A 22,256-nucleotide genomic window follows, 5' to 3' on the forward strand; every position below is an offset into this window, starting at 1 on the left:
CACTCTCCAGCCCCTCAGTTTCCTCTTCTGAAAACTGGTCAAGGATATTTGCTTTCCTGTCACACAGAAAAAGATTAATAAATAAAATGAAGTGAATAGAAATTTGATATGTATTGAAAGATGATCATAGTTGTTTGATATGATAATTTTGTGTCCTAGATATGTTTTCTCTTAAGACACATAATTGCATTTAGTATCCTAGAGTGATTATTGAAGGGTCCTTAAAGTTCATTTGCCCAGTCATCTCTCTGAATAGATGGGCTACCCAATAGCCACTCACCTCATTAGCATCAAAGAAGCCTGGTTTTATGTCTCCAGTCCAGACTGGGCTACCTACTTTGGAGGCTGTTCCTGCTGTGTTTGGGTGGATGCACTAATTATCAAGCCTACACAGTAAAACATCATTTAGGAACAGCTGTGGCAACTACCTCCACATCCAAGATCAACAATTAGAGAGTAAGGCATCTCAGCCACAGCTGGAGGAATTCATCAGTCATAATACTTAAGATTTCATCAGAAAAGCCTGAACACCATGAACTCTCCTGTGTCCCAGAAGAGTAATTTGTTGATTATTATATACTGGATTATAAAATTATAATTTGATAGGATCTGACACTAGTGCCTGATGCTTCAAACTGTTCTTTCTTTCTTTCTTTTGTTTTGTTTTTGATGTTGGTGGACCTTTATTTTATTCATTTATTTAAATGTGATGCTGAGAATCAAACCCAGTGCCTCACACATGCAAGGCAAGTGCTCTACCACTGAGCCACAACTCCAGCCTTCAAAAACTCTTCTTATGATGTTCCCTATATAGTGCACATGCTGCCCTAAGACAGTCATCTGGAAGGCCAGATCTCACACCTTCTTTTCCAGTTTCAGCTCATTTTCCTCCTTTCTACATAAGTATCCAAAGTCTATTCCACCTGGAGCTAACTGCCCCACAGCCCTTCAATATAATCCTTGCCTCCTCCCAAATGGAGCTATGAAGGGACCTTAAAAGTCTACTCTCCAACCCATAGAGTAGTCTGAATTTTGAACACTGGACTAACTTGGAGAACTCCCAAAATGAATAATATCTGGGGACTGTCGCAAAGATCCTGATATAATTGAACTGGAGTAGACTAGAGCGTTGGGTTTTTTTCTTTTTTTTTAAGCCCCTGATTTTTCTAATGTGTGACGAAGATTGAGAACTACTCCACTGGACCCTGCATTTATAAGATAGAGGGGAGAGAAAAAAATTAGAGAAGAAAACATTCATTAGTCTTGGAGGCCCCATGTATTATAGGATTTCACATAGCCTTGGACTTGAGGCATTCTTTTCTGATAAACTGGTAAAATGCTTGTTGACTTTTGACTGAGTCATTTCATTCAAAGCAAGACAGCACTGCTGAGACACCCTTCCTGGACCTTTATAGAAATCCCTCCTGTCTCACCCTGACACATCTTCCTCCTTGGTTTTTGGGGAGTTTTTTGTTTGGTTTTTTTTTTTGGGGGGGGTTGTTTTTTTAAAGGCTCATGTGAGCAATCAAGTGACTTTTGAAAGGTACAAAAGTGAAGTAGTACCCTGAGTTCTGCTTTCAGGTTACCTAGTGATATAGAACATGACCTTCTGTCATCCCAAGTCTCTGTGACCATAATTTGCATATATATAAACTACTAACATTTTAAATGGCTTTGTTAATAAACAGCCAACAACTTTGAAAGGAAAAATAAAATTATGTTTTTAACAGAGTTTCATCAGATAAATTCATAAGGTCTTCCATTTTCTATTGAAAAAATGTATAGAATGTCTCCTGGCAGGACCTCTATGACTATAGATGCAGATTTTACAACATAGAGTAAAGGAGAATAACTTCCTAGGAAAACCTTGCCTATGTTTTCCTTCCACTTTGATTTTTCTCATATAGCTGTGAAGTTCCTTTCATCTTTAGTTTGCAGTTATTTTCTAAGGTTTCTGCACAATGCATCACACTTTAGGCAAAAGTTAATGTATTTAACTTTAATTTTGTTGGATTTTTTTTAATTTACAGGAACTTTATTTGATGATAAAGGAGACAAGCATGCCAAGAAAGGAATTTGTATTTGGGAGTGTATTGATAGAATGCACAAGAAGAGTCCCATTTTTTTTAACTATTTATATTCACCAGTGGAAATAGAGGTAAAGTAAGAAATCATTTGTGTTTCATTTTCTAAATATTTTGTGTTAAAGTTTTCCTTCGTTTTAGTGTATATAAATTTTTATAAATATTGGACAAGGTTTCATGCCAAAAGCTATTTTAGTTTAGGTTTGGGTTATGATGGAAATGGAGAATGAATGCTAAATTCTTGCCACAAAAATTAGGATCTGGCCCCTAAAGTCTAGAAAGGATATCAGAATCAAAGAAAGGCAAATTCTCTTAGGTGATTTAGGCTGAAAAATCTGAAAGCTTTAGGAAAAGCTTTCCAAGTCCATCTTACCAAACCCATGGAAATACTCCTTTGTGATATAGAGATTTTTGGTGCCCAACTCAAGAAGGATGACGTATCTCAGGACAACAGTGTTTTGTTGTGTGCATCTGTATAATAAGGCTCTAAGATGGAACAGGAGCATTTGATAGGCAGTACTATCCTTATTTAGGAGCAAAAGAAGTCCCTTCCCTGGGTGCCCTGCATTAGAATCCCAGTTGCACCCTCCTCCCCTCCCAAGGTAAGGAGTACAAGAAACCAAGGCACATCTCTCCTCATCTAAGTCATGCTCTGGGTACCTTGAAATTCCCAAATTCAAGGAGTTTGGCTACTCACCAGGCTACTTTTCCCAGTCTAGGCCCAAGGTTGGTGTGAGAAGTAGCTCCTCAGCAGAGGGAAGACAGAGTCTGTACATAAACATTCGTGTAAGGCCAGGATGGGAGGAAAAGCTTAAGCCAAGGACTAGGAGCAGAGGCTAGATTCCTCAGTGCTCCCACTTCCTAGGGTACAATTCATCTTGATGTATAACTTTTAATGTTCAGGTGAATGATACTTGAAACTCCATTCACATGCTCGCCCGGGCCCCTGCAAATGTTAGTAAGCTTGGGGTACTTTGGTCAATATGAAACTATATTTCAGAGTTTTCTTTAAACAGGCCCTGAAGCCCAATGTAAACATCTCCAGCCTCAAGAAGTGGGACTACTACACAGAGGAGACCCTGTCCACAGGGCCTTCATATGATTGGATGATGCTGACTCCCAAGCACTTCCCCTCTGAAGAGTCTGATCTGGCTGGAGGAGCGGGGCCCCAGAGCCAAAGGAGAACAGTGTGGCCGTGCTATGATAATGTCAGCATCATTCAGCCCGATGCTCTCACCAGACTTTTTAGTGTAAGTCAGCTGTGTGCAGGCACACAGGGCTCACCCTGGGAACACACCGGGGCCTTAGGAACCAAGCAAAGCAAAGGCTGGCTCATAAACTTCTGAGCATGGCTTTCCTAGTGTCATAGGTAGCACTCCAAAAATCTGAAGAAACCAGACTTGCTCCCCTATATCAGTGGGGTACAGGCTTAACCAATGAAAAGATTTTCAATAAAAGTCAGCTTCCTGCATTTCAAGGAAGCAGTTGACCAAAAGGAGTGATTTGCTCCTTCTGAGAGCAGCTGTTTTAGCTGCCCAAGCATCCTGAGTCAGGCCTGGGCTATGGCTTTTGTGGGTGCTTTACTTCCTCTGGTCAGAAGTGTGGGTAGCTGATGGCCTGATGGGACTGCTGCCAACTACCTTCTGCAAGGAAAATTCTGGAGCACAGCCATCCTGGCAGTAGCTACCCTGAGGAATGGTTTTGAGTCCTCATGTGGTCCAGACGGTTCCTAAAGAGTGCTCTCCCTCTGGTTTTCTGGGCAGGTACAGTATGCAGCAGTGATAGCACTGTACCAGACCCCTATCAGAAGGGAAATCCGTCTCTTTGGGCATTTCTTGGTTCATTCTTTTCACATCTACTTTGAGTCATCAGAGTTGAGGGGCTCCTCTGTCAAGGACAGACTTCACATCTATCTCAGCCATTAGGGTTAGGACACAGGCCCAGTGCTTGACCATTTACTTTGCCCATCAGATTTCTCATTGGTTGCCCAAAAATGAAGGTGAATAGGATATATATCTTATCTCTTGCTTTTTAAGCATGTCTTTAAAAAAATAACCTGATTATGAGTCCTGATAGATCATCTTCATCACAGTGAGTCATACCAACTCATGCGCCTACCACTCTTCCTGGCTTGGGAAACCTCTGAGGCCCCACATATATGACTTTTTTTTAACTGTCCTCTGCCATGCTGCTCATCTGGGCCCAATACAGAGGAAATATGGCTCTGGGGCACATCCTAACTTCTATGAAGTACTAATCTGTCAGAAAACTTCATTTATTTGCAGGAAATTGAAAAATTGGAGCATAAATTGAACCAAACCCCTGAGAAATGGCAGCAGCTGTGGGAAAAAGTAACCATGGACCTTAAAGAAGATGCAAGAATAGACCGGGTGAGTTGGCAGAGCCCCCGAGGAGCTAATTCTTAGCTTTTGAGGGTACTAGGTCAGATGGGACCCACTGACCCACCAAAGGGACTCTGGATTTATGGCCAGAGGGAAGATGGAAAAGGGAGGGGTCATGCCCTGGGGGTCCAGGGCAGAAAGTTCCAAATGACTGAATATTTCCTGAGTATCTCACCATACCACAGTGACATAATACTTAATGTTTTAGGGCACTGAATCCAGGGAAAATTACTGGGTTCTTTTCTATCCCAGTGTCACTGTGGTTTCAATTGATCTTCTACCACATGAGGGAGGTGGGGAATGCCAAGGCCATGTTTGCTCCAGAGAAATAAGCATAGAAAATGAAAATATTTTAAAATGACAAAATAAGCTGCTTTCTATTCCTCACACTTCCTTTTCTGTTTCTGATTTAAGAAGCATTTATCATAGAAATGTTTTTAAACCAAATACTCTGTTTTCTGCTTCTCACATCCCATTTCCTGTTTCTGATTTAAGAAACATTTATCAGGCACATAATATGTGCAAGGGACTGTGCTTAGTAGCAGACACATTCACATCCTGTCCAGTCCACAGTGAGGAGGGTCCTACCTCATACATGAGGAAGCAGGCAGAGATCTCACAGCTAGTAATTGGTAGTACCACCATTCAAATTCACATCAGATTGGTTCCAAACATATCAGAAAGGAAATTAGGACAGATGAGTATTCACAAGAGCATTTCAGAAAGGAGAGGTCAAGAGGAGTGGAGTGAGAAGAAAACCTTTGGTAAGGAGGGACCCTCCAGGCTCTGTCTCGAGCCTCAACGTTTAGGTGCTGATAGCACATAAGCCATGGGCAATGCCTTTATGCTTTTTTCCTCAGAAAGATAGTTTCTTGATATTTTTCTGATTATTAAAGTAAGGTATTTTTTAAATAAGATAAGTCACAGCAAGTTATAAAACAGAAGATGAAAATCACCCATAATTTATAACTTGAAATAAACCACTGTGCTCTCCCAACTGTTTCATCATTCTGAGCCCACAGACAAAAGCGATTGACTTTTACATACTTTTTTTTAACCTGCCGTCTTTTTTACTTAATGTTGGCATACGTGTCCTCTATTTGCCACCATGTATAAGTCAGCAGCATCATTTTAGTGACTGTCTAGAACATCATGTACAGAAATAACATTTTAACTGGTCCCTTGATAATGGATATTAGAGAGTTTACAGTTTTTATTTTTAAACAGCCCCAAGATAAGTGTCTTTGTACATACATCATTGCTCATAGTCCAGTTTTTTCTCTTGAGATAAATTTGCGTAAGTGAAATGATCAGGTCAGTTGCTTAAAGTCTCTATAAAGCTTTCTTAGCACCTGTTCCTTTGTTTTCAGCCCCAAAGATACCCATCAGGGTCCCCAGGAATTGTGTCTACGAACCTACCTTCCTATCAGAAGAGGCCTGTGTTGCACCTCCCGGACAGTAGCATGGGCGAAGAGCATAATGCCAGCATCTCCCCATCCAATGGGGTGGAGCGAAGGGCAGCTACCCTCTACAGCCAGTACACCTCCAAGAACGATGAGAACAGGTGATGTGCTGAGCTCTGCTGAGTCTGCTAAGACTCCCCTTGCTGCCCTAAGCTAATCCACAGGCCTCTGTGACTGCCTGTGCACTACAGCCTTTTTTAAACTTGAAACAGATTAGCTTGAATTCTTTTTTTTTTCCTCAATGCTTTAGATGGTTCTTTGAAGAGGGAAAAAAAATGAACCTTACAACTAAAAATAATGCCAAGAGGTTATAGTTATTTGTGGTTGTTTCCTGATTGTTATTATCTCATGTCTGCCAGAGCTTTTGAGGGAATGTGTGTTAGTCAGCACTTTTTTTGTGGCACACATAAGAAATCCAGCTCATGCTAGCTGAAGCAAAAGGAATTTACTCACAGAAACTAGGACAGCCAAAGCCATGCTGGTTTCTTACACAGTGTCTTCAGGCTCTGTCTGTTTCCAACTGTGCTTTTCTCTCTATGTTACACTAATCCCAGCATAGCACAGAAGGTGGCTGTTAACAGTTCCTAACCTCACAAGTATGATGAGTGCAGCAGAAAAAGGCAGTTCCTTCCCAAAGGTCTAGTACCAAATTCCAGGGAGAATTCTGACTGTCCTTTTTGTGGATCACATAGAGGAAATAGAGATCTAGCACATTTTCTAAGTAAAAAATTAAAATTACTTTGTTGTCATTTCTCCTAGGTCCTTTGAGGGAACACTTTACAAAAGAGGGGCTTTGTTGAAAGGTTGGAAACCACGTTGGTTCGTTTTGGATGTAACAAAACATCAGGTAATACTGTTAACGCCAGAAGAAATTACTTCTGTGGGGCTGGTCTCAATCCCTGGCTATTATTTGGCTCTCAACAAACAGATACATTCCTCATGTACAGACTGCTGTCCTAGAGTCTCTCAGATGCAGCCTGGGGGCTCCTCCAGGGCCCCTGATTTCCCTAGTAACCTTCTGAGGGAAATTCCAAAGTAGAGGCACATTCACTCAGAGGCAGTGAATTGAGTCCAGAGCACTCAGAGAGCACAACTCTTTTTAATGCTTGAAAATCTCCTGTGTCTGCCCTTAAAGCCCAGGTCAGGAAGCACTGAGGTCTCAGCCTGTTGCATGTGTACCATATGCACAAATAGGCCTGTGCGCGTGCCACAGAATTCAGATACCTTTCATCCTCACAGCAAACATCCAGCCATGACTGAGGGTGTTAAGCCACTCAGGAGATGTTTACTGCACTCCACTTCTGTGCCCATCACTGTACTGGTTACTGAAGAAGGCATTGCTATCCCTCAAAGATGGTAGCAACAGGAGAGGGGAGGGGAGGGGAAGAGGAGGCCCTACCCAAACCTGGAGTTCACAGTGGTCAGGTATTAGACTTGACCTTGCTGACCACATTAGGGAACCTTCTTCCATTGTTCGATTCTTAGCTATTATTCTCACAACTAAAGATTATTAGCCTTAGTGTCATAATCTTTGCTCCAGGGGTTTCAAAGGAGAGAGATCCATACTCAAACCTCCCACCTCTCCTCTCTGCACCTTTTATTACTAAGAGCTATGTGGCCTCTCCTTCTGACCAAAGGCCAGACAGCCTGAGGCAAAGGGTTGGTGCTCATTCTCACACATTCATCCAGGCAGACTTCGAGAAAGTGCTGAACTATTACCCTCTAATGCTCCCGTGGGATCTGCAGCTAGAAGATGATTATATTTGGGGCCCACTTTTTCCTCTGCTCAAGGGGTTTCGCAAAAGTTACAGAGTCTTTATTTGATAACTTATTCTCACATATATAAATGGAAGCCCCCTTAGGGGGACTGTACTTTAAAGGTGTCTCTGAAATCATAGAGCCTTCACTGTGCAGAAGAGTCCATTAAACCACTAAATACAACATAGGAGAATGTCATAATTTTTCCATAGTTTAAAATTACACCAAATTATACTTGCATTCTTACCAATATTTTGGATTTCTTTAACATGAAAGGTAGATAGTTTTTCCATTTAGCTCTACTCATACCACTTCTGAGTGGAGAGACAGAAAAGTCTGAGGCCAGAACAGCAGTGACAGAAACAGCAGACACATTCCTGTCATGCACAGTGAAATCCACGGGCTGTATTTCACCAGCAGGCTCTTTAACTTTTAAAATATTTTTTTCTTTCCTTCTTATTCCAAAACCAATGCATGTGTTATTAGACCAAATTCAGATATTTCATAAAGATCCAAAAGTCCCCAATGCAATCAAGTGTTAAGCTGTTCTACAGAAATTATTTTATATCTATATGCTGTTTGGCAAACTTGCTTTTTAAAAATAATGTAGCTTGAACAATTTTTCTACCAGTTTATAATAGAAGTCTTCCTTGTTCTTTTTGGAAAGCCATCTAGCATATTCTATTTTATTGGTGGTTATTATTTAATCAACCAAGGTTCCACCGAAAGAAAAGGACCTCTTTTCTGATGCTGAGCTAATGAATGCATTGAGGAAGAAAAGCCCTTTATTTCTGTGTCTGTAGGATAACTTTGTAGAGCTGGGAAAGATGTTCAACAGACACAGACATTTTCAGTTTTAGTTGATATTGCCAAATCGTTTTCCACAAAGATTTCTAACAAATTATATCCCCATTAACAGCATTCAAGAGACCTCATTGTCTTGCTGGGTATTATCAGCCATTTTTAATATTTTTCAATCCAAATGAAAAGTGAAATCTTAGTCATTTCATTTACTTTTCTCTGATCAGCAAAGTTGGTTATCTTTTCAGATGTTTATAGGTCTTTGTCTTTCTTCTCTGACTTGCCTATTTTTTACTAGCTTAGGACACTAAACGCCTTTGTTATGTGTTGTGTATTTCTTAATGGTTGTTGGCTCACTATTTTTTATATGTAACATATTTACCTGCTCAAATTTCAAAGAAGTTCATGCATCTTGTGCCCACTTCCTTCTCCCAGCACTGGTTCTTCCTAGAGTCAATCAGTGTGTATTTTTTTTTTTTTTTGAAGATATAAGCACAAGACAGAGAAAACAATCAGATACATTTTGGAAAGCCATGCCATTTTCCCTTTCTATGTCTTTCACATCCTATCTGATTCCGTTTGATTGTAGCTGCGATACTATGACTCAGGTGAAGACACGAGTTGTAAAGGCCACATTGACCTGGCAGAAGTAGAAATGGTCATCCCTGCTGGCCCCAGCATGGGAGCCCCAAAGCACACGAGTGACAAGGCCTTCTTTGATGTAAGTTGATCTTATTTCTCTTTTGGTGACTCAGCCTGCACATCATTCCATTGGCCTTCAAGACACTATGAGGTCCCCAGAACAATTGGTGGTGACTGCAGAGGAGTAACAGACCTTGGCTGTGGGGAGTACTGAATTTGAAATCAGCACTGTAAACCCAAGCCTGACCTCTCTGAGCTGTCCATGCATTTCAGATCCACACAGGGAAGCCAACAAACTCTTTCAAAATGCTGTTAGTCATCTCAGTAACCCTCACTTTCAAGGACAGATGCCGCTCCCTCCATATCCAGTGGTCTTTCAGCTTGAACCTCCACAGAAGGCTGTCCTTGGTCACACATGATAATTGTCTGCCCTAATATCTTCAGGGGACTGAAGGTGGGCCTTAGGGCATTTTATGGGCCACAGGACAGAAGGCGACTTGTCTAATCCCTGGAGTCAAGCAAGTCTTCATAAAAAGCAGAGGTCATATTCCAGGGTCCCGATCAGGCCAGGAGACCATTTCCTTGTTCTCTTGGCTTCCATTATGGCCCCAATTGAAGAAAAGGACACAAAGGCTAACTACATAATAAGGATGACTCTTGGGCTTTCCGCCTGAGCTCCCTCGCCGATACTACATTGGTGTGATATGTGAGAGAAGCCAGAGACTCCAGCCAGTCCTGATCCTTACCCCCAGTCAAAGGTGGCCCCAGGAATGCATACAGTCTCTCTTGTGTCCCCAGTACCTATCTATTAACATCCCCTGTGACTTTGGGAACTAGAAAAGTAAAAAGACCATAAAGGCAGTGACAGTGTGGTAATAGAGAAAGAAAAAATAGAGGTGCTGGGGCAGTATGGAAAGGAAGGTTACAGGGATTGATTTGCCACTTGCCAAAGCCATAAAACAACCCTGCCCTTCATCTCTGGTTCTCTGTCATTTGGTTTTTTAGCTCAAGACCAGCAAGCGCGTGTATAATTTCTGTGCCCAGGATGGACAGAGTGCCCAGCAATGGATGGACAGGATCCAGAGCTGTATCTCTGATGCCTGATACCTTGGTCAACCCAAGAAAAAGGAGGAGAGGAGTTCCTGCTGCCAGATAGAAAAAAGGCATGAATCCTTGAAGAGCAGGCAGCTAGTCATCCCAGGGCATGGCCTTCTCTTGCCTGGTCTTACCCAGGCCCTCCTTACAGCAGTTACTACGTCCACTTCACCTGAATGGGTGTGTCACACAGCCTGGTCAAGAGCACCAGGCCCTTCCTATGTCTTGCACTGAATTGTTCTAACAGGGTCTTAGTGGTTAGGGATCAGAAGAATTCTCCTGAACCTGCTCTCATCCATCCTCTAGGCAAAATGGCCATGACCTACTTGAGTCCTTTATGAAGGTCCTTTTTGTTCTCCAAGGTCATAATTTCCTTGGAGAACTCTTTAATAAGCAAAAATCAAAACCCTCCAAAGATCATCTTACATTCTATATAGAGTAGGTTTCCCATCAAGACACCTACTCTTATGCCTGACCTTTGAGATGCTCAGTTCTCTGGTGCTACCAAAAGGTGCTTCCTTGGTCCTTGCTCTGCCATTGAGGTTCCCAGTGAGAGACATTATTGATCATTAACAGGCAAAGAGGGAGCTCACAGGATTATCCTGATAGAAAAAGCCTGCCCGGGGAATGATGCAGCGATGACCAGGCCAATGCAGGAAATGCTGCTTCCAAAACATGGAATCCTCTAGACTAGAGGTGGTCCAAGGATGCAGGGCCTGTGTTCCTGTGTGTTCTTCTGCTCCCTGACAGCTTCTTACACAAAATAACATGCAGAAAGCTGCATGCACTAACCCACAAACCCTTGCACTGAGCTCCTAATCAAGTGAAGATGTTGGAAAGATGGCAGCCAGCTACTTAGAGCCACACACCCCTGACAAGCACATGCTGCGGCAGGGCTGACACCCACACAGCACTTCTGCACATGAAAATAAGAACTGCCCTTAGATTCTCTTTATTTTGACAACCTTGTGTTTGTTCATCCTGAGGCCCAAGGATCCTGTTTGCTCTCCGTGAGCAGGAACAGCCTCTGCTGCCTCAGCTGCTCTGCCCTAGGTAGCTCCATCACTGCGTTTGTTTTGAAATGTTAATATATTAAATACCAAACTAATATTTCAAAAATATGTATATATGATTTCTATATCTTTGTTTTTCAGATAGCCTGCTTATAATTTAATGTAAAATTAACTTTACTGATTCATTCATAAGATTTTAGTAATGAAAGGTTCCCTTTCTAAGAAAAAGCTACTTTGTAGGTTAAAATAAGTCAGATTTTCAAGTTTAAAATTGCCTATACAGTAGGACATAGAAATGTGTTAATATATAAGAAATTGGGAAATAATAAGAAGGAAGGACTTTTCTATCATACTCATTTTATAAATTTGCCACCTGTGAAAATGGTTTTGCACATTATTTGTACTTTTCTTTGTATATGAAATAATTTTTTGTACTTTGTAAAATATGGAGCCCATTGTACTTTCAGCAATTTGAGACTGTACACAGTGCTTCTTTTGTAACTGGATTATTTTAACTTTCATGAAGGCATTACATGCCTTACGTTCACTAACCACCTTGAATTAAATTTATTTCTTAAGAAATAGCATCCTTCTTGAACTGTGAAGTGACATTTATTCTGCAGTGCACATCCCTCCAAAGGGAAATGTTCAGGCCTTGTCATGGAATGGAAGGTTCAAGGATAAAACATAGTGCACTTGGGCCTTGGTTCTGCCAATGTCATTGCTGCCCTTTGCTCAGGAGTAACAGATGCTGGACACACTGTCCTGAGCTTCTGGGTTCTGGACACTCTTCTGCAGTGTTTAAGAAGACACCTCAGGCCAATGTTCTCACTCCTACTGCCACCCTACCACCTGCTCTCCTGAGCTGTGAGAGACTGTAAGAGTCCCTTACCTCTTCTGGGTCACAGTCTTACCACCTATGGTACGGGGCCATTTGTGAAGATTTTCGGCATAAGCCATTGAAGTCTTGCTGGGTAGCAGACTGCTGCTTCCATCAGCAACACAAAGAGTGGTCAGGGATTTCAGTTCTGGTCAATACTTCCTCCGGCTCAGTCCTTGGAGTTCCCTCATGTAGCCAGCAGAGCTGGACCTTTAAGGAGACCTCCCTGAACCAGGCAAGAAGACCTCCAAGAGCCACAGGGGCCCAAGTCAAGGCATTGGTATCCCCCTCCTTGGGACTTCAGGCTTCCTCAGTCTAGAGATCACATGTGACCCAGCCAAGAGGCCCCAAGCCTCCTCCCTAATGGCCAACCCTGGGATATGCCACTGTACCCTGCTCTGTCCCTGAGGTTCAGTCAGGAGAGAAACATCTGAGATTGGGGGTTGAGCAAGAGCCATATGCACAGTGTCAGTACCTGGATGCCCTTCATTCCTTGGCGCAGAGCTGAAGGGAAGGGACACTGGGTTCCAAGGAGGACAGACCCTGATTTGTGCCTTGCAACAATCTGTAGCAGGCCCCTCCCTACCTGGAAGAAATGCACAGAGCAAGATGTACAGTTGGTGGCATGGCACCTTGATGGCCATCGATTCAGAAGCTCTCCAAATCTCTGTTCATGAGTTTTTATAACCCAATGCTCTCCATCCCCTGAAGCTGAAGAGCCCAAAATCTCCCACCCTCTATTCACTTGTTCTGTCTTTCTGGTGACCAGCCCCCCTCCCAAAGCTATCCAGCGGCCCTACCCTAAATCATCTTACAGCACGAACTCAGGTGGGGCTGAAAAGGGCACATTTTAAATAACAAGACAACAGAGGAAAGTCTAAGAGTTTTAGCAACTGTGTCCTAGGAGCCCAGGACAAAGACCAAATTTTTTTTCATATATCTCATGTTTTCATAGCAACGTATACTGTAGCACATATTTCAATACAACCATATTTCCACGGCTATCATTCTAGACAATAGATTTAGAGCAATTAGCCTGCTCTTAGCAGAGCCTGCAGTGGGAGAAGCTGGGTTCCAGTGCTGGCTCTCTTGTAATTCACTCTGTGACCTTGAACCAGTCCCTTCATTCTGCTGGGCTTTAGCCTATGAAATAAAAGACCCAGGGGTTGGGGGTGTAGCTCAGTGATAGAGCACATACAGGCCTAGGATCAATCCCCAACACATACACACAACAAAAATGAGGGATCCAGGTGGTCTTTTACATTGTGATTCCAAATGTTTACCTTGACAAGGACTCAAGTTCCAAACTGAGATTTAAAAGATTTGCTGGAGAAAAATAAATAAATCAGTGCTTCTCCAATGTTAATGCTCTTATAAACCATCTTGTTAAAATGAAGATTCTAGGGCCTGGAGGTGGCAGAGCATGTGCTTAGCATGCACAAGGCCCTGGGTTCAATCCCCAACAGCAACAACAACAAATGATCTTAATAATTAAGTCTGGGCTGAGACTTGACCTTCCATAGTTCTAACAAGCTCCTGGGTGATGCATTTGCTGCTAGTCAAAAGAGCACACAGGTAGTAACAGATGTGTTAGTCTCAGTCCTCTGAGAAGCAAGTGGCAATGAGAAGGAAATGAGGGGAAGAGCAAGAGACCACAATGCAGATGTGACCCTTGGGTCACCTTCCAGGTATTCTGGGTATGTACTGCCTTTTCTGACCACAGAGCCTCTGTCAGCACTATGTTCTAGGGCCTTACAGAATGCATGATCCAAAGTATGGAATTCCACACAGCATAGCATTCAAGGATGACTTATGGCTGCCACCAGGGCACTTGGATTCTTTGTGTCCATAGGCCAAAGACATGAAGGGAAGTCACCCTACTGCCAGGAGTAACTGACCTTGATGAATCATGGGCCCTTCCATGATGGAAAGAGCCCAAAGCAGTTGGCTTCCTCAAGGAGTAGAGCCACACTAGGGGTCAGCATCGGCCTCTCTTGCCAAACCCTGGCATTCCAAGGCAGGAGTGTCTAGGTTTCCTTGGAAACCTATAGGAGAGCCATTGTGCTGGTTCCCACTTGGCCATTGATGAGGGCTGGTTAATGTCAGCAGTGCAGGTCATTTTCCTCCCTTGCTTATTCACTGCTTCCTCTGTGTTGGGTGCTTTCAGGTGAGCATTAATGTGCTACAAAAACACCCAGCATGCTTTCCCCACACACCCACCTGCAGCCACACACCTCTGCCACACCACAGCCCATCTCCAGTCTTCCAGTCCCCTGACCAAACAATCAGGCAGTATAGATACCTACTGCTTTGGACACTTCTTCTTGCACACAGAGCAGACAGCCAAGCACTCTGCTCACTTCTCTACCCCCGGGGGTGAATTTCTCCTGGACAATCAGGGAGACACTGACCATCTTCACCACATTCCCATGTACCAAGTAACCCATCAGTAAACCAGGCCCAGGCTATTTCCTTTTCTTAGCTGGTTACACAGGACCCTCCATATGTCTTAGGTATAAGGGTTGTAGGGGACAGGCCCTGGCTACCTCCTCTGATCCTGCAAGTTCAATCCCAGCTGCAGTATTTCTATCTCACAATAGACTCTGCCAGGCCCATCTGACTTTACAACTTGATGCCTCTGACAGAACTCAGCCCATAATAGACAATTTGGGGCTTCCCACTTGGTATTCCATAGACAGTGTTCTGTCACCACTAGGGACTATTTCTCAAAAGGTATATAGTCGCTGGGCATGGTGGTGCACATCTGTAATCCCAGCAGCTGGGGAGGCTCAGGCAGGAGGATCATAAGCTCAAAGCCAGCCTCAACAACTTAGCAAAGCCCTAAGCAACTCAGTGAGACCCTGTGTCTAAATAAAATATAAAAAGGGCTGGGTTCAATCTCCAGTACAAAAAAAAAAAAAATTATCTAGTCCTCTGCTGCTGATGGTGCAGCCTTGCTGCAGGATCCCAAAGGCCCATGTTGTGATTTTGAGTTGGGACTCTCCATCAGCTCCCTGCTACATCTTTCCTCTTTATCACTACTGACATCTCCAACACCACAGAGTCTGCCAAATCATATGACCAACAGCAGGGCTGCTCTCACTGCAGTCTTAGGCTTCCTCAGAGCCTTTCTTGGCAGGGCACCCAGCTTTCTCTGTCACCCAGATTGACATGTTGCCTCAGACCCCAAAGGAGGTTGCCAGGCACCATGCTTTCTTCACTGTGACAAGAGATGCAAGATGCGGTGATTTCTTTTATGTAGGAGGAGGTATCCCAGCATACCCGACCCCTGGGCCCTTAAAAACTTCAATACAGAGGCAGCTCCTTGAATCTCCATGGCTTTCACACAACACACTCGACATAATCAACACAATGTCACGGCTACAGTGAATCAATGTGATGATGTGTGGAATGTCCAGAGGGTCCTCCTCTCTTCCGATGGCACTGTAACAGGGGGAAGAGAGTTGACACAGCTTGAGGCAAAACTTCTGACAAACACTGTTGTCCATCCCAAGTGAACGTGAACTGCTTCTGATCCTCTTCTCTAACTGTAATAGGAAAGAACACACTTGCCAAATGGCTGCATCCACAAACCCAAAGCCTGATTCATCTTCACCAGCAATGATTCTGCCTCTGACGCAGCAGTTACAGGCAGGGCTCCCCCTTGGGTGAGCCTCAGGGGGTCTGCAGTCTTTCTCCAGGGCCCATCATTTTTCTGCAGGGGTCACACTGATAAATTAAATGGAGGACTGTTAGGGACCCCTAACCCTTCATCCTTTAAATTGTTCATGATGGCATTAATCTCTGCCACACCCCCTGGGATGAGATGTCATTATTTTTATCTACTCTAAAATGTGGCAAGAGCCACAGGGTGAAGGAGAAGGGAGAAGAGAGTTCCAGAAGTACCCACTGGGAAGCTGGAGTCGTGGCTCAATGGCAGAGCACTTGCCTAGCGCATGTGAGGCACTGGGCTGGATCCTCAGCACCACATAAAATAAATAAAACAGTGTCCATCTACAACTAAAATACATACATATATATATAAAGTACTGACTGTCCCCACTTGGCCTTCTCTATGAAAGAAGACCCAAGAGACCAGGGATTACTCCCACTGTCAAAGAGTATCAATTCCAATTAAATCCCTGGGTGCAAGGAACTACGAGGTGAGTGCCTTCTCCGACCCAGTGGGTCCACAATGACCAGACTTCTGCTTAGTACCTGGCCCCTGTACTGACCAGCTTTCTATCACTATAACAAATACCCAAGATAATCAACTCAGGAAGAGAAAAGGTTGACTTGAGCTCAGTTTCAGAGATTTTGCTCCCTGTTCTATTGGCCCATGGTTTGGGGTGAGGCGGGGGTGGACGAAAAAGCAAAACCACTCACCACTTAGATAGAAGGAAAAGAGGGTGAGGAGGGAGCCAGCGTCCTACTCTCCCCTTCAAGAACAGGCCCCCCAATGACCTGGGGGGGACGCTTCAAATCCAATTATAGCAGCCCTTCTGAGGGACCATGATCATGCTTTTAGCTCCAGATATTAATGTCAAACTCCGTGTCTACTAAACTTCAGGATATGAATAACTTCAGCCATTTCCCCTTTTCTAGTGAGCAATCATGCAAATCAGCGGCAGGTCCCTTTGGGGTTGGGGGGAAGGAAGGGCACTGAAGGAATCATGGTAGGTACTTGCTACGATTTGGCTGGGCCCTGCCTCCTGAAGAGGGGGACACCTCTTCAGGGGGTGGTTCTCTTTCTGGAAATGAGCTTAGGTCTGGGACCTGAGCCAGGGATCGCAACTTTCCATTGTCTCTGCCTGCTGCTCTCCATTTCTGCCTTCATTTTTGTACCAGAGTCTTGATGGATATCGGTCTAGCTGTCCTTAGGGGCTCTGCACTCCATTAACCCTGTCTACACTTCGTGTGGGCCAAGCCCTGTGCATTCCCCCCAGTAAAGGCTGGCCTTGCCTAACATATTCCTCCAGGTTCTTGTTGCATGTGATTGACCCCTGGGCCTCCCACGCGCCAGCATTCCACCCTAAGCCAGGGCTACATCCCCAGCCCCACCAGCCCCACCAGCCCCACCATCACTATTCATTCGCAGCCCTGGCGAAGGAGCCCAGGGCTCAAGCATGCCAGGCGAGCGCTCCAGGTCTGGGCTACACCCCAGCCCTCCTCAGCTTTTTTTGATTTCCTCTCTGCTACCCGCCTGGGGGACTCAGGTATATCCACCTCACTGAGGGCTGGCTATCACTTGTGCCAAATTTCTAAAAACCGTTCCTGCAAAGAAGGCTCCATCCCGGCTGCGGTGATAACCCTTCCATCTCCAGAAAGCAGCCTCCTGTCCATGGCTTGTGGCTTATCCAGGGCACATCTCAGCCTTAACCAAGCCCTCCCCAAGTCCAGTCCCAGGAGTACTCGCTCCCCTGGCTCCTACAGCATCCCCGGGATTTAATTCTCACTATTCTTTCACAGTATAATCTCTTTTTTTTTTTTTTAATCAGGCTCAGCACATCCCAAATTATTCTGGAATTCAGTCCTCATTAGTGCCCTTGGCAGCCAGAAGAGGAAGTGGGGCAGCCCTGGGAGGTGCAGGGGGCTGAGGCCTCACAGACCACTCAGCACAGCGCAGGCTCTTACTAGGAGAGAGGCCACCCCGGGGCTCAGAGGGCCAGGGAGTCTGCAGTGCTGCATCCTTACCTCCTGTTTCAGAATTCCAGATCTTCCCCACCCCAGTCCCCAGGGTGACTAGAGCACCAACAATTAGATCTTAGCTGCCTCTAGGCAGCGACCCCTGATCCTCAGGGACTCTTCCAAGCCTCCGCAGAGCTCTCTGGCTTTCACATCCCTGTGAGGAGCCTCCTCATTGGCCCTCAGTTGGCCACCAACACAGAGCTCACAGTAACCAGGGGATGTTTGAAGGCAGCGTCCCTCCATAGCTCTGCAATGCCTGCATCATCCCACCAGCCACAGCATCCCTTCCCTTGGAGATCTCCCCCAGGTCACTACTAGCAAAATATTCAGCCTTCGTTCTGGGGCTGCATGGATCAACCTTCTCTGAGTGAGAGGGTTCCACATGTCCCTCTGCCACTATCCTCTCAAACCAAGAAGCAGATACCAAGATGGGATTAGGTGTACCAAAGATTCCTAAGAAATACCTGTGAGGGACAACAGGCAGAGGGGGCCCTCAGATCGTGATGTGTGAGCCCCGCGAGGCTCAGGGCAAGGGGAGGAAGCTTGTGGGGAATCAGGTCACCGTAAGATTCAAGAAAGCCACAAAACCGGCAGAGAGACCTCCAGCCAAAGCTGTCCTTGAGGTGGGGCTGGGGGAGGTCTGCATCTCTCAAGAATGGATGTGCCTTAGCCATTGCTGGGAGCAGTCCACAGGCCCCATGCAAACAGTGATGGACATCAGAGCAGATGGTAATAACCCTCACAGCCTGACACCTGAGCGGTGCATTCCCAGAGCCACTCCAGAGGTCTAGGGATTTATCTCCTGTGGAGCTCCAGACCCAAAGGAACAGAAAGGTGAAAATTTTCTACCCAGGGCCAGTGTATACTGAAACTCCTAGCTCAATCCCTAACTTTCCGGCCTTGGATGGTTCCTAACTTCTCTGAGCCTCATTTTCTTTACCTATAAATGATAAAAACTAAAATGATGTGCAGATGGTCCCCAACTTAACCATGGCTCAATGTAATGTTTTTCTGGTTTTTTTCTTTTAACTTTATGATAGCACAAGAGCAATAGGAATTCAATAGAAATTGCACTTCAGACTTTGAATGTCGACCTTTTCCCAGGCTTGTGGTATATGAGTGTGTCCGCACTCCACCCCAGAGCTCCAGTGCGGGATGGGACCTACTGTGAGTGAGCTGATCACCCAAAGCCACACGGTGTCCACCTTCCCTGGCATCTACCTGCCTATCAGTCATTCAGTCAACACATTTATTCATGCTTGCTCTGAGCTGATTTCTGTTCTGGATATTTCTTTTCCCAGACTGGTGATATCAGATCACTTACCAGATATACAAGAGATTCTAGAGAGAGACCAGAGGTGACCTTGGGTCTCCCCTATCCTGTGAGGTGCTGGCAGCAGCAGGGGCTCAGCTCCCAGTCATCCCTGTGATCCTGAAGGGTCTACAGCATCCTGGTTACCAACCTGGGATGGTTCCGTGGGTTCGGTGTCATAAATGCATCTTGACTTACCATGTTGTCAGCTTATGATGGGTTTATCCAGAGAAATTCCCACAAGTCAGGGAGCATCTCTGTGTGAAAGTACAGAAGAGGTTCTCCAAGTGCCGGCTAAGAGGGCTCACTCAACAACTGTGCAGAAGACACCCAACTCGCTGGGCACTGACTGCTCCTTAGGACTCTCTGGATGAGTGAAATACCATTGGGGTCCCAAAGAACAACCTAAAGTAGAGACAGACAATTTGTGGCAGCTAGCCTTGAAGATGGAAGGACATGAACCAAGAATGTGGTGACCTCCAGACACTGGAAAAAGTAAGAAGACAGATTCTTCTTAACAGCCCCAGGACAGAACACTGACTCCCAGAGGACCTATTTTGGACTTCTGTTCTCCAGAACTGTATGAGAATAAATGTGGGGAGTAGGTGTTGTTGTTGTTGTTTTGGTACCAGGGATTGAACTCAGGTGCACTTAAACACTGGGCCACATCCCCAGCCCTCTTTATTTTTTATGTTTTAAAGCATTTCTTTACATATTTTTTATAATTATAATTGGACAGAATGCCTTTATTTCATTTGTTTATTTTCCTGTGGTGCTAAGGATTGAACCCAGTGCCTCACACACTCTTGGCAAGCCCTCTGCCACTGAATTACAGCCCTAGACCTTTATTTTTCATTTTGAGACAGGGTCTAAGTTGCTTAGGGCCTTGCTAAATTGCTGAGGCTGGCCTCAAACTTGTGATCCTCCTGTCTCTGCCTCTGAGTTGATGGAATTACAGGCATGTCACCACACTGGGCCCCATAAATGTGTTGTTTTAAGACACTACGTTTCTAATAACCTGTGATAACAGCATTAACAAACTCACACAGCATCATACAGATCAATCAGTCATGTGCAATGGGAAGCCCAGCTGGGCAGAAGCCCAGGGTGGGAAAGAGGAGTTGGGGTGACCTAGGAGAGATAAGATCGAGGCAGAGGGGCAGAGGTGCTGTGGAAGGTGAGGGCTGCTGCAAGGCCCTGGTGGGGGGCACCCCCAGACACAGGCACAGTCTTGCACACATGCAAAGTAACACACACAAGTGCATGAGAGAGTTCCCACGTGTACAGGACACACCCTAGTGACGTCAGCACATACACAAGCGGTCTTTTGGACACGTGCCCACCCATACCTGGTTTGCACCTGTTTTGGGCGACCTCTCTTAACACCAGCTGAGTTTGGAAAGTGGGAGTGGGGAGTGATGTGTTCCATGGCCCCATCCCTGGCCTGTGACTGCGCAGAGGGACTTTGGCACCCTGAATGCACGTGCTCCTTCCAACCCTCAGCCTCTTTTCTGCCGAGTGCATCTCCCCTGGGTGTGCATCTCCCAGAACCACAGAGGGCACCTTCCCAAGCTTCCCTATTCATTGTTCCCTCATTTGACATACATTGATTGATGCTTGTGCTGATGCCTGTTCTGGGCACCTGGACCCCCAAGTAAAAGTGGCAACTGACTACACCTGAAAGGTGTGATTTCTAGTGTGGCCAGAGCTTGCCAGGTGTACAGGCTCTGGCCTGCACCCCTACAGCCAGAGCACCTAAGAGGTCCCTCCTAGTCTAGAGGCAAGGGCTCCTGACTCCTTTTCAGGAGAGGCCCAGGCCCAGGCCAGCCAGGCCTGTCCCTTCAGCCACAGCTGGGTCTTCCAGGAAATCCAGGCCTGGGGAAGAGGAACCAGTTGTTTGGGGCTCCGGATGAGGTTCTGTGTGACCCTGGTGAGGCCCTGGCCTGCTTCCTCACCCAAAACATGAGGCTAGGCTCATTTCTTCACAGCTCCTGCAGCTGCCACTGCGCCCCGATGCAGAACTCGGCCTAACCCAGGCCTGGGGATTGAACAACAGATGCCTGGTCCCTGCGGACAGCCCCTGACTCCAGCCACAGCAGATCCACCTCCTCATTCCCCCGCAGTCTCCAGAGGCTCAAGGTTCGGAGCAGCCCCAGCCAGAGGAATGTGAGCCATTCCCGGCATCTCCTCCCCTGCGGCCAGCCCAGAGAGGGGCTGGGGCCTCCGGGCCCTGCTGACAGGAAATTAGCTGGGCCTGGCCTTCCCCATTACCAGCTGCTCTGCTGACCCTGACCCCGTGTTTTCTGAAACTTGATGCTGCAGATTTCAGAGCCTCTACTCCATTCCCCAGGAGGCCTGGCTGGGTTCTGCGTCTAGCAGGCCTCCGGCCCACATGCAGGTCTGTCTTCCTGCCCTGGAGCCGGCGGGGCAGGCCTGGGGCTCAGCCCAGCTGAGACCCTGAGCAGACCCGACCCCTCCTAGGATCAGTCTCCCATCTCTGAGCAGGGAGGCAGACCTAGAGTGCTGCACTGTGGTGGACGAGTTGGAGGGCAGTGGAGGGGCCATCTACAAGGCTCGTGATGGTCTAGTGAGGTAGTGGTGTGGACAAGGGCGGGATGGCAGAATGTGAAGACTCCACAGAGCCAAGGTCCAGGGTAAAGTCGGAGAGTACTCGCTGACAGTGAGGCTAAGGAGACTGAGGACCAGAGGTGTCCAACCCAGGTTCCTGAGCTCCACTGCTGGCTGGCTGGGGACAAGGACACCATGGACATGGACATGTTCTGTACACCTGGCTGTGCACCTGTACACCAAGCTGACATGGAAGGACACCCAAGGCTGGGGTCGGGAGGGTAGACGGTCCCCAGTGAGACAGTGGACGTGCAGAGTCTTTCAGATGCTCCAGGGCAGAGGTCAGGCGTTTGGGGATCCAGAGAGGAATGACCAGGAGACCCACCTGAGGACAAGGACAGAACTGCCAAGAGGGAATGTATAGAGTAAGAAGAAGAGAGAGCCCCACCTGGGCCTTAAGGCCACTAATATCTAATGGCCTAGTGGGTGGGGGAGGAGCCTGGTGCAAAAAGGGACAGAAAGAGCGCCATGTAGCAGGAACCAGAAGAAG

At 45.9% G+C, this 22,256-nt stretch overlaps 1 protein-coding gene across 7 annotated transcripts in view; it reads left to right on the forward strand.

Moving 5' to 3' along the window:
- The window catches only part of Sbf2 (SET binding factor 2), a 401,965-nt gene extending 390,120 nt beyond the window's left edge, over positions 1-11,845 (forward strand). For 6 of the 7 annotated variants that reach the window (XM_078046492.1, XM_078046494.1, XM_078046497.1 and 3 more), the window contains 7 exons: positions 2,031-2,158; positions 3,101-3,334; positions 4,370-4,474; positions 5,857-6,050; positions 6,709-6,796; positions 9,098-9,229; positions 10,156-11,845. In XM_078046492.1, coding sequence (XP_077902618.1) covers positions 2,031-2,158; positions 3,101-3,334; positions 4,370-4,474; positions 5,857-6,050; positions 6,709-6,796; positions 9,098-9,229; positions 10,156-10,254 — 980 coding nt within the window. In that variant the 3' untranslated portion in view covers positions 10,255-11,845. The remainder of the gene's footprint in view (positions 1-2,030; positions 2,159-3,100; positions 3,335-4,369; positions 4,475-5,856; positions 6,051-6,708; positions 6,797-9,097; positions 9,230-10,155) is intronic. The other variant, XM_078046499.1, reaches the window with a different exon arrangement.
- Positions 11,846-22,256: the final 10,411 nt, after the last annotated feature.

This window comes from Ictidomys tridecemlineatus, chromosome 4, assembly GCF_052094955.1.
Source record: "Ictidomys tridecemlineatus isolate mIctTri1 chromosome 4, mIctTri1.hap1, whole genome shotgun sequence".
Taxonomy (NCBI): Eukaryota; Metazoa; Chordata; class Mammalia; order Rodentia; family Sciuridae; genus Ictidomys; species Ictidomys tridecemlineatus.